This window comes from Pipra filicauda, unplaced genomic scaffold (assembly GCF_003945595.2).
Source record: "Pipra filicauda isolate LSUMZ 115617 unplaced genomic scaffold, ASM394559v2 scaffold531_size399970_pilon, whole genome shotgun sequence".
In the NCBI taxonomy this organism is placed as follows: domain Eukaryota; kingdom Metazoa; phylum Chordata; class Aves; order Passeriformes; family Pipridae; genus Pipra; species Pipra filicauda.
In genome coordinates this window covers 391-18,321 of record NW_024104678.1, presented here as the reverse complement: position 1 = coordinate 18,321, position 17,931 = coordinate 391, and the positions used below count along the sequence as shown (strand labels likewise).

At 66.7% G+C, this 17,931-nt stretch overlaps 1 protein-coding gene across 1 annotated transcript; it reads left to right on the top strand.

Moving 5' to 3' along the window:
• The first annotated feature begins 2,527 nt into the window (after positions 1–2,527).
• Positions 2,528–17,725, top strand: COL16A1 (collagen type XVI alpha 1 chain). Its single transcript, XM_039387115.1, has 48 exons — positions 2,528–2,597; positions 3,598–3,710; positions 5,612–5,674; positions 5,811–5,928; positions 7,395–7,518; positions 7,605–7,880; positions 7,970–8,050; positions 8,303–8,434; positions 8,803–8,856; positions 9,707–9,742; positions 10,175–10,201; positions 10,360–10,422; positions 10,573–10,614; positions 10,691–10,735; positions 10,963–10,998; positions 11,170–11,232; positions 11,361–11,405; positions 11,489–11,584; positions 11,687–11,725; positions 11,984–12,028; positions 12,300–12,335; positions 12,451–12,567; positions 12,659–12,694; positions 12,798–12,833; positions 12,911–13,000; positions 13,107–13,151; positions 13,286–13,321; positions 13,447–13,500; positions 13,663–13,779; positions 13,855–13,890; positions 13,997–14,104; positions 14,191–14,313; positions 14,386–14,439; positions 14,507–14,548; positions 14,632–14,667; positions 14,880–14,933; positions 15,001–15,069; positions 15,185–15,229; positions 15,364–15,390; positions 15,467–15,532; positions 15,659–15,712; positions 15,791–15,844; positions 15,932–15,985; positions 16,112–16,156; positions 16,243–16,359; positions 16,790–16,825; positions 17,051–17,131; positions 17,276–17,725. The coding sequence occupies exons 2-48, from the start codon at positions 3,635–3,637 to the stop codon at positions 17,399–17,401; spliced, it is 3,255 nt and encodes a 1,084-aa protein (XP_039243049.1). The 5' UTR covers positions 2,528–2,597; positions 3,598–3,634; the 3' UTR covers positions 17,402–17,725.
• The last annotated feature ends 206 nt before the right edge of the window (positions 17,726–17,931 follow it).

Here is a 17,931-nt window from a genome sequence, read left to right as displayed (position 1 = left end):
GATACCGGGGGGAATCGGAGCAGGAGGGAGAGCTCTGGAGCCATTTTCCATCTGCAGCTTCCATCTGAGCCAGGCTGTGTCCCCCCAGTGCCAAAAATGTGCAGTTTGGGGGGCGGAAATGATGGAGAAGGAGCTCTGGGGCTGTGCAGCCGCGGGGGCGGGGTGGGACAGGAGCTCTCTGGCGCTTCACCCTTCACTTTTTGGGAAGGAAATCCCTCCAAAAGAAGCAAAACTGCAGTTTTAGCGCCGCAGAAACGAACGGCCCTGTGAAGAAGCTGGAAAGAATTCCCGCAGGCGCTTTCTTTCCTGACTGGAACTGGGGAGGGAGGGGGGTGCGGCTGGATTGGTGCAGAAATTAATGCTGAATCGCTGAAATCCTCACCGCAGGAATTCCCTCCTCTGCCTTGTCCGGGCCGGCAGCCACCCGGGGTCCGGCCGGCGTCACCCCAACGCTCAGCCCCCGGATTTGGGGGGGCCTTTCGGGGGCTGAGCTCAGCCTGGGAAGCGGGGGAGCCCCACGGTAACACCAGCGCCGCGGCTGCCGCGTGACGCTCGGGGTCGGAGGCAGATTGTCTCCAGCCCGAAAATTGTCGGGCTCTGCTCCGGCTCGTGTTTCTTGGCAGCCAGCGCTGCAGTTTCTTGGAAGCGCAGCGTGCCTCTGCTTTTTCCATGCTGGGTTGGTGGGCAGGGGCTGCAGGATCCTGCTTTCCATCCCCCAGCTCGGCACGGCTCCAAGGGATGCCGGCGCAGAATGCTGGGGAGGCGGGATCCAGCCTCTTTCCCTCTGGAGATGCCGATCCCGTGCGCTGGAACAGCCATGGGAAGCGGGAGCTGCACGGAGCAGTTTTCCACGCTGCTGCCATCCCCTGTGCTTTTTGGGGCTTTTGAGCTACCTTCGTGCCACTGGGCTGGGGACAACCAACGCAGGGAAGCAGCCTGGGAAATGAGGGAAACTGAGGCACGGGATGGGCAGCGGGAGGGATGGGTGTGACCCCCCCAAATTCATTCACAGCTGACTTGAGGGTTCTGGAAGCTGCTGGTCATGTAAGGGGTCTGGCTGGAGAAGAAGGGACAAGGCTGCCCTCCATCCTTGCTCTGCTGTGGGGCGAGATGTGGCTTTGGGGTGGGCTGTGGGGTCAGTTTTGGGGCCATACCCCCCGCCCACAAGACACACAAACCCCACCAGTGCTCCTGCACCGGGTTCGTTGCTGCTGGGTGGCCCCAAACAAGGAACAGCTCGAGGTGAATAATCATCCAAAAAACAGGAATTATAAAAGTTTCGTTGTATTTTGTTCCCACTTGCTTTAATTACCCTTAATTACCTCAGTAGGCATCTCGGAGGAGCGTCGAGTGCTCTGTCACCACGTCTGGGGCTGGCGGGTGAGTGACTGGCGGAGTGGAGCTGCTGGGTTTGCCCACGACAGCTTATTTACTGTCTCTGACTAAACAGCAGTTGTTAATTAGCTCCTTTATGGAGATGCATGCGTCCCTCACGCGTTTGTAAAGCTGCAGCCTAAATAGATTCATCACAATTTGGGAGGAAAGCAGCTGAGCCAGGGCCCGGTGCCATGCTGGGCATCACTGGGAGCAGGGATGCAGGGATAGGGGTGCCAGTGGATGCTTGGAGTCCCCCAGACCCAAACTTTGCATGAAGTAGGCTTGCTCCCAGCCTCCTCCCTGCCTGTGGGGGATCGGGGTGCCCTGGCACGTGTGAGCAGGGGATGATGGAGCAGAGCTGGGCAGCCAGGCCCTGGGGCAGCGTTCCAGGCTGGCACGTCCCAGCGGCACAGAGCTGGGAGCTGGGATGGGTGCCGAATCCCCGCAGGGCTTGGCGAGGCTCTGGGAAGTCAGCAGCTCTGCCGCTGGGGACTTGGGAGCAGCACAGTGCCAGCGGGAGGGATGGTGGCAGGGATCCCGTCTCGGGGCTCTGACCCCAGGCGCCCTGTTCTGAGCCAGGCTGTCCCCAGGCCACCCCAGGGCACAGGGGACAGCAGCTCCATGTCACAGCGGGGTCTGGCTGCCCCGATGCCTCGGGGTCTGCCCGGAGCGGCTCCGCCCGGAGCCTGTGGAGGAGCATCCCTGAGAACCATCCTCCGAGGGACACCCTCCTCCCGCAGGGACAGGCGTTCTGGCCAGCGGTGCCACCACCGGTCCCCGTGGGGAGGAAGAGCTGCTCCACAGGGATGACAGCCAAGGAACGGGCTTCGCTCCCACCCCCGGGATCGGGGTTCCCCTCCTCCGGGCGGAGATTCAGCCCCCCGAAGGGGGAGAAGGCGGGTGGGGAGGGGAAGGAGGGCGCTGCCGGGGGAGGCACCCGGGGCGGAGGAGGATGAGGAGGAGGGCGGGGATGCGAAGGCGGGCGGCGGCGCAGGCCCCCCCGGGTTGGGGGGTGGGGGGGGCGGAGGGCGGGCAGCGCTGGGGGGCGGCTCGGGCCCCCCCGGAGGGAGGCGGGGAAGGCGGCGGGGGCGGCGCGGCGGCTCCCGGTGTCCCGCGGCGGAGTTCCCGGTGTCCCGCGGCGGAGTTCCCGGTGTCCCGCGGCGGAGTTCCCGGTGTCCCGCACCATCCGGGCAGTCCCGTCCCCGCCGAGCCCTGCGCAGGTGAGCCCCGCACGGCCCCGCACCGGGAACGGGCAGAGCCCGGCGGAGCCCGGCCCCGCGGCGGGGAGGGACGGGACAGGGCGAGCCGGGGATTCCCCGTTAATAACCGGAGTTAATCACCGCCCCGGGGCCGTGGGGACCCGCCGGTGCGGAGGGTGCGGGGTAGGGAAGGCGGGGAGTAATGAGGGGGGGTCAGGAGTGGGTGCAGGGGTGGGCAGAGGGTGCAAGGGTGGGAGCAGGGGTGGGTGCAGGCAGTGGCAGACCAGAGGAGCCGGGAGGCAGCAGAGGGGAGCCGGGAGGTGCAGGGGTTGTGTTTTGGGATAGGGGGGCTGGGTCGCAGGCAGGGAAGAGCAGGGGGTGCGGGAGAGCCCAGTGCAGGCAGTGCAGAGAGGGGTCCCCGCTCACGGGGGTCCCCGGGTGCTGTGCGTGGGATGAAGGCTCAGGGATTCACGTCCCGCCCTGGCAGCAGCCAGTGGAGCCGGAGCGTGTCCGGTCTGTCCCGACTCTGTCTCCCTCCGTGCAGCCCGGCCTTGCCTCGTGGCAGGAAGCAGGAGGGAGGCCAGGTCGGGGTGACCTGCAGGGCCTGAGGCACCCCGGGATCCACTCGGGACTGGGAGATAAAACAGGAGGGAGAGAGACCTTCCTGAGGGGTTCATACAGCAGGTGCCCAGTTCCACTCTGGGGAACCTCAGTCTTCACATGTCCGGATGTTTGGAGTGAATCCAGGTGCTGTGATTGGACTGAACCCACGGGATGCTGGGGCTTGCCCTGTGTGTTTGGGGTGGGTGTGGAGCAGATGGTGATCCAACAGTGGATGGGGGGAGGCCGCACTGAACCCCAAAATTTGACAGAGCCATGGCCAAGAGGGTCAGGACCAACTCCATGCTGGCGGCTTTGCTGGAAGTATCCCAGTGTTGGCAACCTCATGGGCTGGTGCCCACCATGGACTGGTGCCCACCATTTGCCCATCCCGCTGCTGCCCAATGTCTTTCCCTTGCAGGCAGCTGTGTTGGCCCTGAGCTGCTGCCACGGGCACCATGAGGGGTCTCTGGGCCCTCGTGCTCACGGCGCTCGCCGGTGCCTGCGAGGGGAAGGAGCTGCCGCCGGCGGAAGGTAAGGGACACCATGAGCAAGGGCTCGGGGTCTGCATGGGAGCAGCCCCCTCCTTGCATGTCCCTGGGGAGGGTTTGGTCAGCCCTAGGGATGGCAGGGTGGCTGGAGACACCGCGGTCCCCACGTGCCACGACTGGAGCGGTGGCTGTGGACGGACATCGGCTCCCTGCTGAGCGCCGGCTGCTCCAGGCTGTGGGGCTTTGCTCAGCATCCCGTGTGGGCAGGGGGCCAGGGAGGGCTGAGCGAGCCCAGCCGTGGGGAGCCAGCCCAGGGACACCCCGGCATCGCCCCCGCAGCCCTGGCCGTGCTCGTGGAGGGACTGGGCTTGGCCGTGCTCCGGCCGCGGGACGCTCGGTGCCAGCTGGCAGCGCCGGCGGCGCGTCCGGCAGCACGTGTGGGGTAGGTGAGCCAGGACCTCTCAGGGCTGTGGCAGGGATGCACAGAGCTCCCAAGGGAGTTTTGGCCTCCAGCTGCCAGCTGGGAAGAGGTTTGGCCACGGTCCATGCCATGGTGGAGGCTGCCCATGTGCAGTGGGGGACAGAGGGACGATGGCTGAGCCCACGGGGGTCTCTGCCGGGGTGTCCCTGCCCACGGGGTCGCTGTGCCTGGGTCCCGGTGTGGGAAGAGCTCGAGGCGGATGCCGGGGAGGAGCCGCTGGCAGCGACGCCGTGGTTGCATCAGGCTTTGTAGGGGTGGAGCAGTGGCTCGTCCGGGGGGCCCGGGTTTGCCCGTGGGAGGGACCCATAGCCGGTACCAGCTCCTGCTGCCCAGCACGGTGTGGCCTCCCATCTCCTGGCCTTTTCTTAGGGCTATGAGGCTTGGACAGATGAGATTTTCCCTTAGGCTCTTCACCAGGGCTGGGAGAGGCTTCAAAGGGATCGGGCCGGGGTGATTTATGCTCTGCTTTCCGTCCCCTGGCCTGCTGAGGATGATCTCAGCGCCAGCAGGAGGGAGCTCTGCCCCCGGCTGGGACACTCGCAGCCCCCCCTGCCGCTGCCGTGTCGGGGGTCCCAAGGGTGAGGGCACCCCCCCCACACCACTGCTGACCCCATGTGAGTGGTCAGCCTGGGGGAGAAGCATTGTGGTGGTGCCTGAGGGCCCCCTCTGAGGGCAGAGATGGAGGTGGGCAGTGGGGCTGGGGGGGGTCAGACATCCCCCCAAGAACAACCAAGGAAGAGGCGAGTGAATTGGTGGCCATCCCTGCTCCAGGGCTGGTGTGCATGGAGAGAAAACAAATTCCTCTTTCACTACCCCCTTGTTTACTCTTTTATCTCACACCTCCCAACATCTGGTGCATTCAGAGGAGGTGGATTGATGCTGCTGAAGTAGTAATTTATCAGTACAAACAGCAGCAACATCCCCGTGATCACGGCTCACATGGCATTTCCAGCCTCTTGCTGTCCCCTGGCTGGACCCTAAAGCCTGTCCCCTGGGCCACTGGGTCTGAGCTGTCACCAGGATGGGACAGGAAGGCCAGAGGGCAGCCCTGGGTGCCATCTCCCCACTGTGGGTGTCCGTGGCACTCGTCCGAGTCTCCTGATGCTGATTCCAGCTGCGGAAATGTTTTGAGGCAAAACACACAGGAACTGGGAAAAGCATTTCACCTGGTGAACTGGCTGTAGGAGATGAAGACGCTGGCTCTCAGCTCACTGCCTGTTCCCTCCAAACTGCTCCTGGAGGGCTCCAGCTTCTCTCCTCCAGGCACCCAGGAGCCAGTGCTGCTGTGGGAGCAGATCCCTGCTGGATCTGTGCTGCCAGCAGCTTTGAGGGGCTGGGGTGAGCTCCTGGAAGCACCCCGAGACCCTCTTGGGCTTGGGGAGCTCTGTGTGTTGCCACCCTGCTTGTCCCACTGTGCCCCTGGGGATGCTGCAGTGACGGTGATGTGCTGATTTGCCTTGCAGGGGAGCTGTGCCCGCAGCTCTGGGACGAGGACCTGGCTGGGGACAAGTATGAGAACATAACGGGTAAGGAAAGCCTCTCTCATCCTGCAAACGGGGTCCCTGGGCAGCCCTGGCACCCCGGGGGTGGGCTCTGTGCCCTGCCTGGGGAACATCACGGTGTGGCAGGGCCAGGTCTCACCTGCTCCGCTCTGCCCTGCAGGTTTTAACCTGATTAAAAGGTTCGACCTGCTGAGGATCTCGTCCGTCAAGAAGATCCGCAGCCCCCGGGGGCCGACAGTGCTGCGGCTGGGGGCTGTGCCCCTGGTCCAGCCCACCCAGTGAGTGTGGGGGGGCTCGGGGGGTGGCCCTGGGTGTGACCCACGGGGTGGCCCTGGCTGACTAAAGCTCCCCCGGGCACCATCCCCATGTGTTGTAAGGATGGAACCCAAGGGGAGCTGGGTGGGCTTTGCCCTGAGCTCGTGCTGGGGGCACCATGCAGCTCCACAGCACCCTGGGAGATGCAGGGGACCCCAGGGCTGCCCAGACACCTTCCTCCTAGAAAGTAAATCAGGGGCTGTCGCGGCTCAGCTGGGTGGTGGCCAAACCTTACGCAACCAGGGCTCTGTGGCTGCTCTGTGGTTGCGCTTGGCAGGCGCCCGCGGGGTCTAGACGAGCTCAGGACGCTGCACAGCTCTGAGCAGGCACTGCAGGGCCTGGGGGGCTCTGCTGGGGGAGGCACACGGAGCCTGGCCCTCGTCCTCCCTGTCTCTGGGGCGTCCTGCCCGGCTGTGCCCGTGGCTGTGCCGCCCCACAGTGCCAGGGCTGGCAGGGGGTGCTGCAGCGTGGCAAGGCGGGAGCAGATCCACGTCCTCGGGAACTGTTCCTGGAGGAAACCGCTGCGGTTTGCATGGCTGCCTCCTCCAGCCTGTCCCCACATCGCCCCAGGGCTGGCACGCAGCTACAGCGGGCATGGGGCTCTCCTGGGGGCGAGGAAACCCGGCCTTGGCTCCTGACCTGGGCAGCCAAATCCTGGGGTGGCTTCAGGATGGCTCCAAACTGGTGTTGCTCTTGGCTGGGTGCCTGTGGCACCCCAGATCCAGCCGTGGGGAATGCTGAGTGGGGGATGACCACCCTACCCAGGTTCTTAGCTCCAGGTGGGCACCTCTGGGTGCCCATCCACCTTGGTGCCCAGCAAGGATGTCCCTGTGTCCCACGGAGAACAGAGGGGACCACCAGGTCTGTCCTGTTCCCCATCACTTGGTCCAGCTCCAGAGGGGTGGTTTGGAAAATCGCTGGCGTGGAGCTGAGGCCGAGAGCGGAGCAGAACCTGGAGCAAATATTTCCAGTGGTTTAGTGGGCTGTGGGAGAGCTGGGCACAGTCCCACTGGGGAACTGCCACGGCTGCCATCCAGCCCATGGAGCCTTGGGGGTTGTGGCTGTATTTCCTGGCTTCCCAGGGGAAAATTGGATACCGTGGGGATAAGTGCGTGGCCCTGGGTGCTGCAGCCACTCCAGGAGGGCTGTGTTTGGGGTGCAGGGGGTGGGGCAGGGATGGGGAAGGTGCAGCTGGTGCTGAATCCACCATGATGGCATCTGGGATGCCACCGGTGGGGACAGAGTCTGGCAGGATTAACGGGGAGCTCTTGGGGTGATGCTGCCACTGGGTGCCACAGGGATGGGTGCCACAGGGATGGGTGCCACAGGAATGGGTGCCACAGGGATGGGTGCTGCAACCAGCCTTGGTGCCAACTCCAGTCCGAGAGCCTGGTGCAGGGTCCGGCGCCCCTGACACCCATCCCCACAGGCAGGTGTTTCCTCGTGGGCTGCCCCCCACCTTCACCCTCATCTTCACCTTGCTGCTGAAGAAAAACAGCACCGGGGAGCACTGGTACCTCTTCCAGGTCACCGACCGGCAGGGATACCCCCAGGTACCGCCCCGGGAAGGCGGCGGGATGCACCAGCAGCGCGGGGACAGCCAGAAGCCGTCCCTGAGTGTTGTCCCCTCTGTGCTCAGCTCTCCCTGTCCGTGCACGGCCCCGAGAAGAGCCTGGAGTTCCAGGCCAGGGCAGCAGGGGCCGCGTTCGTCAGCGCCGTGTTCGCGGGGAAGGCCGTGGCGTCCCTGTTCGACGGGCGGTGGCACAAGGTGGTGGTGGCCGTGCAGGGACACGCCGTCTCCGTCCACCTCGACTGCTCCTCCATCTCCTCCAAGCCGCTGGCACCGCGGCGGGCGCTGGCCCTGGAGGGAAACACCTTCCTGGGGCTGGACACCGTGCGTGGCACCCCGGTCCGGGTGAGTGCCCGTGGGGTGAGGGCACCCCTGCCACCCCTGGAGCCGCCCCTGACCTGCCACCCCTGACCTGCCACCCCCACCCACTGCAGTTTGACATCCAGCAAGCCCAGATCTACTGTGATGCCGAGCTGGCCCGGCAGGAGGGGTGCTGTGAGATCTTGGCCAGCGGGGTGAGTGCCTCCGAACCCCCCACCCCAATCCCAGCTGGACCCTGGAGTTGCCCTGTGCACGGGCAGGGTTTTCCCCAGAGGGGAAACTGAGGCACGGTGAGGGCCTGTCTCTCCCCTGTGGGTCACCTCCTGCTCGCGGTGCCTGTCCCCGTGGGTACATCCCTCTCCTGAGTCACACCGGCTGCTCAGGCGGGGCCGGGGCTCCCGGCTCTCCCCTCGGCAGCCCCCCACAGCAGCTCTCTCTCCCCGAAGTGCCAGACGGAAGCTCCCAAGACCCGTCGGCAGGCGGAGCTGATGCAGAGCAGCAACCTCATCGAGATGGTGCCACAGCCCGAGGGCCGGGTCTACACCCGCTGCTTCTGCCTGGAGGAGCCGCTGGGCACCGTGAGCTCCGGCGTCCCCGTCCCCGTCCCCATCCCCATCCCAGCACGGGGAGCGGTCCCAGCCCCGCGGGATGGGCAGTGGCTCAGCTGCCGTGCCCGGTGCTGCTGAGCCCGCAGCCGCACGGATCCAGTCCCTGGAAAATCCCTGCCTCGCTCTTTCCACCGCGCCAGGCGAGGGAGGGAGCTGGCGGTGACCGGGGCCCTGGGAATGCGGGAGGGGACGGCTCCTGTGGTCCCACCACTGTCTGCACTGGCCGAGACGGGGCTCATCCATGGGTGTCTCAGGCAGGATAACCCAGGATTCGTGGAGAGGGAGCGCCCAGGAGTGCACAGCTGGGATAACCCGGGGGTGCTCCTCTCTCTCCACAGGAGCCGGTGAGAACCTCGGGGAGGAGCAGCCTGAAGGAGGATCCCAAGGAGAAGGTGAGGGAGGTGCAGAGCGTGTCCCAGCCCGGCTGCCCTGGTCCTGCCATTCCCAGCTCCGCTCCCCTTCCTCCCGCCGGTGCCATCCCAGGGGCCCACCCACCCCCTGGGCTGGGTCTGCCCCGCGGCATTTGGGAACTTTCCGCTGCTGCCAGAGCTGCAGGTCTGGAAAAGCAGGGCAGAAGCGGCTGCTCTGCTCCCCCGAGCAGGAACTGAGGCCCCACTTGCTCTCTGCTGCTGCTGGAGAGATCCCAGCTATGGCCAAGGGCCTCTTTGTTCCCTCCGAGCGTCTCCGGAGCGCTGCCAGAGCTGGGAAGCGTCTCCAGTGCTCCTGTTCCTCAGCCCTGCGTGTCTGTGTGATCCCTGTCCTGCCACAGGGATTCAGGGCTGCTGTGTCCCAGTGGTGGGATCCTGCTGGGAATCCCAGGGGTGTAGATCGGGTCCAGCAGTGTGGGCTGGGGCCTGTGAGAGCACAGGGTCCGTCCTGCAGCCCCATCCTGCCTGTCCCCGATCCCATGGGAGCAGACTGGAGTGGCTGGTTTGGCTGGAGGGGCCGTGGTCAAGCCACAAAGCCACAGGGAGAGCCGGGTGCCGGGCTCTTCATGTCCCCAGGGAGCACACACAGTGGGTTTTCCCTTCTCCATCCAGGACATTCCCTGTGCCCACCCACGGGCACCCCTGAGCTGGTGGAGAGATGCTGCTGGGGCAGCCCCACGGGTTTGGGGTGCCCAGGGGAGCGGGGCAGTGCCCACGGGGGTGTGGGTGCCATGGAGGGGTGGGTGCTGTAGGGTTTGGGGTGCCATGGGCAGTGAGTGGAGCTGGTCCAAGTCCCCATCCCTGTCTCTTCCAGTGCCCGCCCTGCTCGGCACAGATGGCATCAGCAAACGTGAGTGTGGCACCAGGCTGTGCTGGCAGGACAGGGGAACCCCGGCCCAGCCTGGCTGGGCTGGGAGCTGGGGACAGCAAAAGCCACCAGGGTGCTGGCTCAGGGGTGTCCCTCACCCCTCTGCCATTGCCACCGGCCCCCCACGACCCACAGCTCCTCCTGGCCTGGGGCCCTGCAACATCTGGCTGTGGGGAAGGTCTCTGATCCCTTCCAGATGTGGCCCCATTGCTGCAGCAACCGCTGGCTGGAGGTGTGGGGGGGATGGTGGAGGGATGGTGGGTGTTTGGGACCCCTCATGGAGCTCCTGAGGTGGCGCTTGGGGACAGGGCGTGGGGAGGATGGGGACCATGGTGGGGTCAGGGCTCTCCTGCTGCCATTTGGAGCCACCATGACCTTGGGGGGCTCTGGGACACCTCCCTCCTCTCTCCCCAGGTCACACTCGGTCCCTCAGGTCCGAAGGTAGGTTTGTCACCCCCCAGGACACCCAGGGCCCAGCCCCGGCAGGGATGTGGCCACTGTGTGCCTGGAGCATCCCTGCCTGGAGCTGTGGGCCCGCTGTGGGCACACATGGGGACACTTGAGCCCGTTTTGTGCCCCACACCTCCCCTCTCTTGCAGGGCACCAAGGGTGAGCGTGGCCTGCCCGGCACCGCCGGCGCCAAGGGGGACAAGGGTGACCGTGTGAGTGTCCCCGGCCATGTCCTGGGTGGGGACCCTTCTGGGGGGTCCTTGGCATATGGGGGTCCTGCTGCCCTGGGGGTGTTCCTGGCCCCCCACCCTTGGCTGTGGTGGTTTGGGCAGAGCCCCTGAGCCACCTCCCCTCCTCCGCAGGGCATCGACTGTGTGCGCACCCACCCCGGCGGCCCCGTGCAGGTGAGACCCCCCCGACCCTCCCTGAGCCCCCCTCCCCACCTCTGCCACCCCCTCACCTCCTTCTCCTCCTCCCCAGTGTGCTGAGGGGCCACGGGGTGAGAAGGGGCAGCGTGGAGAGGTGGTGAGTGACACTTGGCTGTGGGGACACGGGGTGGGGACACTGCGGTGGCCCCCCCTGCGTGGCTGGTGTGCCCGGGGTCCAGCCCTGAGGGTCCAGCTCTGTGGGTGGGTGGTGGGGGGATGAAAGGAGTGGAGGCGAGAACAGAGGGGACCCTGCACGAAGCCACCCGTGGGTGCCTGCACGAGCCCACCCGTGGGCACCCACTTCTTCCTGCTGTTCCCATGCAGGGTGTCCCCGGGGCCACTGGTGCTGATGGGGAGAAGGTGAGTCCAGCCCCTCTGTGGGTCCTGGCACTGCGGCAGGGACACCTGAGCTGTGTCCCCTGGGGTGGCAGCAGCGGTGCCAGGACCTGCCAGGGCCAGCCTGGATGGCAGAGATGACAGTGTGGGTGATGCCACGGGTGACAGCACAGGTGACATTGATCTGTCCCACAGGGCCAGAAGGGCCAGAAGGGCGATGGGGGACTGCAGGGCAAGCCGGGGCGCCCAGGGCGTGATGTGAGTAGTGCCAGGGGGTACCTGCCCCTGCCCCCTGGGCACCCCCTGGGCAGTGGGGTCCAGCTGCAGGACCAGCCTGCCCGTGGGGTGCACACACAGAGCCTTCACACCCTGCTCCCCTCCCGCAGGGCCGGCCCGGAGAGATCTGCGTGGTGGGCCCCAAGGGCCAGAAGGTGGGTGGGGGTCTGGGGGGGAGAAGGTGGGAGATGGGGCTCCCGGTGCCAGCACTGGCATTGACACCTCCCTTGTCTTCCAGGGTGACCCTGGCCTTGTGGGACCCGAGGGGCTGGCTGGCGAGCCGGGACCCCCAGGGAAGCCAGGATCTCCAGGGATTGGCTTTCCAGGGAAGCCGGTAAGGACCCCTGTGCCTGTGCCCGGATGACGTGCCCAGTGGGCATTGCCGTGGGAAGGGGTGAGGTGTTCCAGAGCTAACACCACCCTCTGTCCCTTCCAGGGTGACCCTGGTGGCCCCCCGGGTCCGAAGGGAGAGAAGGTGAGTGGAGGGAAGGGGGTCCCAGCTGCCCCTCCCTGCCCAGGGGGGCTGGTGGGGACTGGGATTAGGAGCTGGATCTGGCACTGCTGAGCCAGTGCTGGCTGGTGGAGCTGCCACCTGCTCAAGCCCCAGCTGGGTGGCCCAAGGACCTGGCTTGAGGGGCAGGAACCCCCCCAGGGGGACAAGGGTATCGCAGGGGTGCCAAGGGCTGCGGTGTTTTCCCCTGCCGGGCTCAGGCTTTCCCATCTCTGGCTCCAGGGCAGCTCGGGAGCTCCTGGACCCGGAGGATCGCCTGGGACACCCGTGAGTACCAGGAGCCTGGAGCCAAGGCCCGGGGTCAGGGACGGGTTTCTTGGCTCGAGATTGGGGCTGTTTGGCCAGAGCAGTGGCGGGATCCAAGCCCAGGAGCTGAGAGGGATTTGGGATCACCCAGTGATCCGGTGGCCTGGCTCGGGGCTGGGATCATCCAGTGCCACAGCTGGTGGAGAATCAGGGGGAGCTGCGTGGCACTGCCAGGGCACACCTTCGCCTCGGGGCTCCCTGAAGCAGCCCCCTGCCCACCTTCCTCCCACAGGGTCCCCCCGGTGCCCTGGGGCCAAAAGGAGACAAGGTAGGTGCCATGGGCTGGTGCTGGCACAGCCCCACCACGGTGCCCATCCCTCACCTCGGGGGCCACTCCAAGGACCCCCCGGCCTGGGCTGTGTCTCACTGTCCCCACTGGGCAGGGTGAGCCGTGTGAGGTGTGTCCCACTGTCACTGAGGGGACGCTCGGTGCCATCGGGGTGCCCGGCAAACCAGGACCCAGGGGAGAGCCCGGAGCGCCCGGCAGGGACGGGGTCTCGGTGAGTCTGAACCTGGGGGCTTGTGTGGTGGAGGGCAGGGCAGGGGCTCATCTCAGCATCCCTGATGCTCCCTTTGATTCCCCCTTCCCAGGACAGACCCGGCCCTGCAGGACCCAAAGGGGACAGGGTAGGTGACATGGGGTCGACTGGCTTGTCCCCCTCTGGGGACACCAAGCACCGTCCAGCCCGTGCTGGCAGCATCCAGCCCAGCTCCTGTGTTTCCTTTCCAGGGAGATCGTGGCATCCAGGGGATGAAGGGGGAGAAGGTGAGTGTCCAACCCTCTGTCCCACCCTCCCCCGGAGCCCCTGCAGCCCCCTGAGCTGTCCCCTGTCCCACCCCCAGGGGGACTCGTGCCTGTCCTGCGATGTCCGTGTCCTCGCCGCGCTGCGCCGGGGCCCTGCCGAGGGGTTTGAGGGTGAGCCGGGGCTGCCGGTGAGTCCTGGGGCTGAGCCCCCCCCGTCCCGTGCTGGGGGGACACCCCGGTCACCCCAGGGCTGCTGAGGGTGCCGGGGGTGTGACCATGGGGGATGTTCAGCAGGGTGACCTGGGGCTCCCTGGGCTGGCTGGGATCAAGGGTGAGAAGGTGAGTAACCCCCACACCCCCCCCCCCTTCCTGCATGGCTGGAGTCAGTGGGAATGGCTGGATCACCCCATGGGGTTGGGGCAGCCTTGTCTGACCCCAACCATGTCCCTGTGCCTGACCCTGCTCCGTTTCAGGGGGACGGTGGCCAGCTGGGACCCACGGGCAGACCGGTGAGTGGGGGCACAGGTGGGCAGGGGGGATGTGGGGGCTCAGGGTGGGTGCTGGCAGCCCAGGGTGGCCAGGAGCCGGGTGTTGGGGGCCGTGGTCTCACCTCTGCCGTGGCTTCTCGGTGCAGGGGCTCCCGGGAGAGAAGGGTGACCCGGGTGTGCGGGGGCTCAAAGGAGAGAAGGTGAGCCCTGCCATGGGGACCCCCAGGACCCCTCTCCCTGCCCTGTCCGTGCCACCTCCCCAGCTGTGACCTGTGCAGCTCATTGCACGGGACAGCCCTGAGGTGGGCACAGCAGCGCTCCGGTCCCCAGAGCCACATTCCAAGCGGGATGTCCCTGCGCAGGGGGAGCCGTGCGGGCAGTGCCCTCCCACCCCACAGGCCCTCCAAGGGGCAGCGACAGTGGTGGCTGTGCCAGGACCGCCGGGAGAAAGGGGCCAGAGTGGCCCCCCGGGCAGAGCGGTGAGTGCCCCCCGTGCCCACAGTGCCCAGTTTGGGGGGGATGCTCCAGCCTGACCCGTTCCTCTGTTTCCCCAGGGCAGACCGGGCGACGCTGGGCAGAAGGGGCAGAAGGTGAGAGGGCCTGGGAGGGGGTCCCAGCGGGGCTGGTGATGGCAGAGGCGGCTGTGACCCCTGCGTGCCATGTCCCTTCCCTCCCCACGTGCCCTCTCTTTGCCAGGGGGACGCTGGCAGCCCCGGGGACCCGGGCACGCCGGGCATGGCCGGTGTCCCAGGGCTGTCGGGTGAGCCCGGAATCAGGGGTCCAGCCGGCCCCAAAGGCGAGAAGGTGAGACCCTCATATTTTGGGGACCTGTCCCCTGTCACTGTGGTGTCCCCCACCCCTCCATCCCTCTCCCATCCCCTCCTCCACAGGGAGACCCCTGCGAGCCGGGTGCTGCTCCACTCGGGGACCTCTCGGGCGTGGTTGGCATCCCAGGAAAACCCGGAGCCAAAGGGGACCAGGGCCCCCCTGGCATCGGCCAGCCAGGCAGACCCGTGAGTGCCCCCTCCCCACGGCCACGGTGCCCAGTGGCATCGTGCCCTCGGGGTGACCCTGCTGTGTTTTAGGGGAAGCCGGGGCTGCCGGGGGTCCGGGGCCCTCCCGGGCTGAAGGGGCTGCAGGTGAGCGGGGTGCAGGGGCTGGGTCTGGGGGTCCTGAGGGCACCTCACTGCCCCTCCATCTCCCCAGGGTGAGCCAGGACCGCGGGGGATCGGCCAGCCGGGACCACAGGTGAGTTTTGGGGTGCCCATGCCGTGCCATGCCGTGCCGTGCCGGGTTGCTCTGCCGGACCTCACACACTCTGCTTTTCCCAGGGAGACCCCGGGAGCACCGGACCCCCCGGGACACCCGTGAGTAGCATTTTAGGGTGCCCAGTCCTGGGAGATGGGGCAGCCACCAGCCCCCCAATTCCTGCAAGCGGGGGGATCATCCCCCTGCAGCGTCAGCCCTCCCTGTGGGCAAGTGGCAGGGGGGTCCTGGCCAGCCCACCCTGGGGACAGTGCAGTCCCCTTGGCTCACTGGGGGTCTGTCTGGGACAACTAACACCCTCTCGTGCCCCCAGGGCCCCCCTGGACCCCAGGGACCCCCGGGGATGGCAGCAGAGAAAGGTGCCAAGGTAAGGGAGCATCCCCCAGCCCTCCGTGCCCCCCCTGCCCCCTACTCCTGCTGTCCTTCCTCTGCAGGGATCTCCGGGGCCCAAAGGTGCCGTGGGACCTCCTGGACCACCAGGGACCAGTGTCACAGGGCCACCGGTATGTCCTGCCCTCTGGGATGGGCACTGCCACCCCCCAGCCCCTCAACCCTGGCTAAAAGTCACCGTGCCAGGGGTCGAGCCAGGGAGCTTCCTCACCCTCCTCTTCCTCACAGGGCCCCGAAGGGCAGCGGGGGCTCCCCGGGTCCAGTGGGCAGCCGGTACGTGCGGGGGGTGCCAGGGGGGGCCGTGCCCAGAGCGTGGGCTGAGCTGGTGCCCCCCATGCTCACTGTGGGTGGGGGGCACTGGGGGCACCAGGGGCCACCTGCTCATACTCCACCTTTCCTCCTGGCAGGGGGAGAAGGGTGCCCAGGGAGAGAAGGTGAGTTGGGGTCCACCTCCTGTACCCCCCGTTCCACCTCCTGCCCTCCCTGCCCTCACCTCCTCTCTCTCCACAGGGAGACCCCGGGGAGTGCTCCTGCCCCCTCAGCCCCCGCCAGGATCCCAACTACGCCGGGATGCCAGTAAGTGCCACGAAGTGCCCATGGGCACCCCTGGCTCTGCTTCACCCCCACGGGCACACCCTGATCCCCCTCAGCACCCCCCTCCATCAAATTCTCTCCCCCCTCTTCCCCTTCTCTCGTCCCCAGGGAGCCCCAGGGCTGTGGACTGGGATGTCCTGGCAGCCACAGCCAGGCCCGCAGGTGGGTGCTGTGCTGCACCCCCCACCCACCCCCACCTCACCCCCTGCCTCTCTCTGACTGTGTTTTGGGGTCTTGCAGGGTCCCCCCGGAGCCCCCGGGCCCCCCGGCCCCCCCGGTGCCCCCGGTCGCCAGGTGAGTGACAGGGGACAGGAGATGGGAGCGGGACTGGTGCTGCCCAGCTTTTAGCACGGGGTTTATCCACTCTCTCCTTGGATTTAGGGAATGCCAGGACACAACGGTTTGCCAGGACTGCCTGGGCCTGCCGGAGACCTGGTCGGTGGTGCCCCTGCCCATGGCAGTGTCCCCTGTGCCCCACGTCCTGCTCCCCTACTGTGGGACAGTCCCTCCCTCCCTCCTCCCATCCCTCCATCCCTCCATCCCTCCCTCCATCTCTCCCAGGGGCCGCTGGCCGTCGTGGCTGAGAGGAACATCGAGGTGCTGAAGGTGAGAGTGCGGGGATGTGTCACCTTTTCCTGCCCTGCGGACCCCAAACGCCTCGGGGCGCCCCTGACTCCCCCTTTTCCTCCCAGACTCTCTGTGGGGACTGTGCCCAGCTCCAGGCAGCCTTGGAAGCCCCCAGGGGTGTCGAGGGGGAGAAGGGGGACGGGGGCATGCCGGGTGCCCCCGGCAGCGAGAGCTGTGCCCGCGTGAGTATTTCCACACCTCCGGGTGGGAATCTGGGTGCCCAAAATCCCCTGGTCTTGGGGGGGGGAGGTGAAGAGACACTCCCAAGTCCCTGGGCCTCGGATGATGTGGCAGCTGTGGGAAGCAACATGCTTTGGACACGCTCTGAGCACGCTCTGGACACGCTTAGGACACACTGTGGACACGCTCTGGACACGCTCTGGACACGCTTGGGGCACACTGGTCCTGCTGGGAACGTGGGCAGGACACACATACAATCCCTGCCAGCCCCAGTGGGGTTCCTGGGAGGAGGATGGGATTGTCCCATTCCAGTGCAGGCTGGAGCAGTGGGTGCTGAGCCCCCGAGGGATGTGGGGTGAGGGGCTCCGAGCCCCGCTGTGCCCCACGGCTCCTCTGGGCTGATCCCTGGGTGACTCCTGGGTTTTCTTCCAGTGCTTTGCCCAGTTCCCGAGAGAGGAGGCAGCTCGGGTGAGTGAAGAGTGTCCCCCCCTGGCCTCTCCCTGTCCCTGGGGATGAGCTGATAACCCAGTCCAACTCCCTGATTCCCAGGGTGCTGCAGAGGCTGTACCCCCATCGTGGGAGCAGACGGGGCTTCGGGGGGGTAGAGGCTGCTTTGGGGGGGCTTGGCAGGGCTCAGTGGTGGGCAGTGGGCAGTGCCAGCCCAGGGTTCTGACACATCCCCACTCCCTGCAGGGTGACAGCCCTGACACTGACTGTCCTGGCCATCCCGGGTTGCCGGGTGCCCCGGGCATCCCTGGAGAGAGAGGCGAGCAGGTGAGTGAGCTCCAACCCCTCCTTGGACCCCCTGCCATCCCAGCCCTTCCCAGGGGCCATGGCTGGTCCCTCGGTGCCCTTCAGAGGTGGTCTCTCTCCCCTCCTGTCCCCATGGTCACACCTGACACCTCAGTCTCTCCCCAGGGCTCACCAGGACTGCGGGGACCCCCTGGACCACCCGGGCCCATCGTAAGTACCCGTGCCTGGGGTGAGGGGCTGCCAGGCTGTGTGGCCATCATGGTGTGGTCCTGTGGGGCTTGGAGGCCCTAAAAGCAAGTTGCCAAGAGGGCTGCCCCGTGCCCTGAGGCCGTGGTGATGGGCAGAGGGGCACGGCATGGCCTGGACGTCCCAGCCTGGAGATGGAGGTGAAGGTGCTGCCAGCCCGGAGATGGAGCAGGAGCTCTGTGGCACCCCGAGGGCTCAGCCCAGGCTCCCCCGTGCCCTTTCCGGGCCATGACCTCCCTGTTTCTCCCCTCAGGGCCCCCCAGGCTTTCCTGGAACGCCGGGTGCACCCGGACTGCCTGTAAGGACCCAGCACGGCTCTGCTCTGTGCCCTGTGTCGTTGCCGCTTGGTTTGGCTGTGTCCCTTGTCCCTGTCCCCCCCTGGGAGCAGCTGCAGCACAGCTGCCCCATTTCTCTTCCACGCCATCTCCATCCTGCCATTTCCACCTCCTCCATCCCAAAGCAGGGGGTCTCGGTGGACTGGGATCTGGGAATGACCTTCCTGAGCTCAGGGATCTGGCGCTGGCACTCACCAGTCCTGGTGCCATCATCGTGGCACCTGGTTCAGCTCAGCAGCT

Excerpts from the sequence above, each read along its gene's own strand:
- COL16A1 (XM_039387115.1), top strand. The coding sequence starts at position 3,635 with ATGAGGGGTCTCTGGGCCCTCGTGCTCACGGCGCTCGCCGGTGCCTGC. Across the intron at positions 9,743-10,174 it reads CACAGATGGCATCAGCAAAC|GTCACACTCGGTCCCTCAGG; the intron begins GTGAGTGTGGCA and ends CTCTCTCCCCAG. Across the intron at positions 15,533-15,658 it reads CCAACTACGCCGGGATGCCA|GGAGCCCCAGGGCTGTGGAC; the intron begins GTAAGTGCCACG and ends TCTCGTCCCCAG.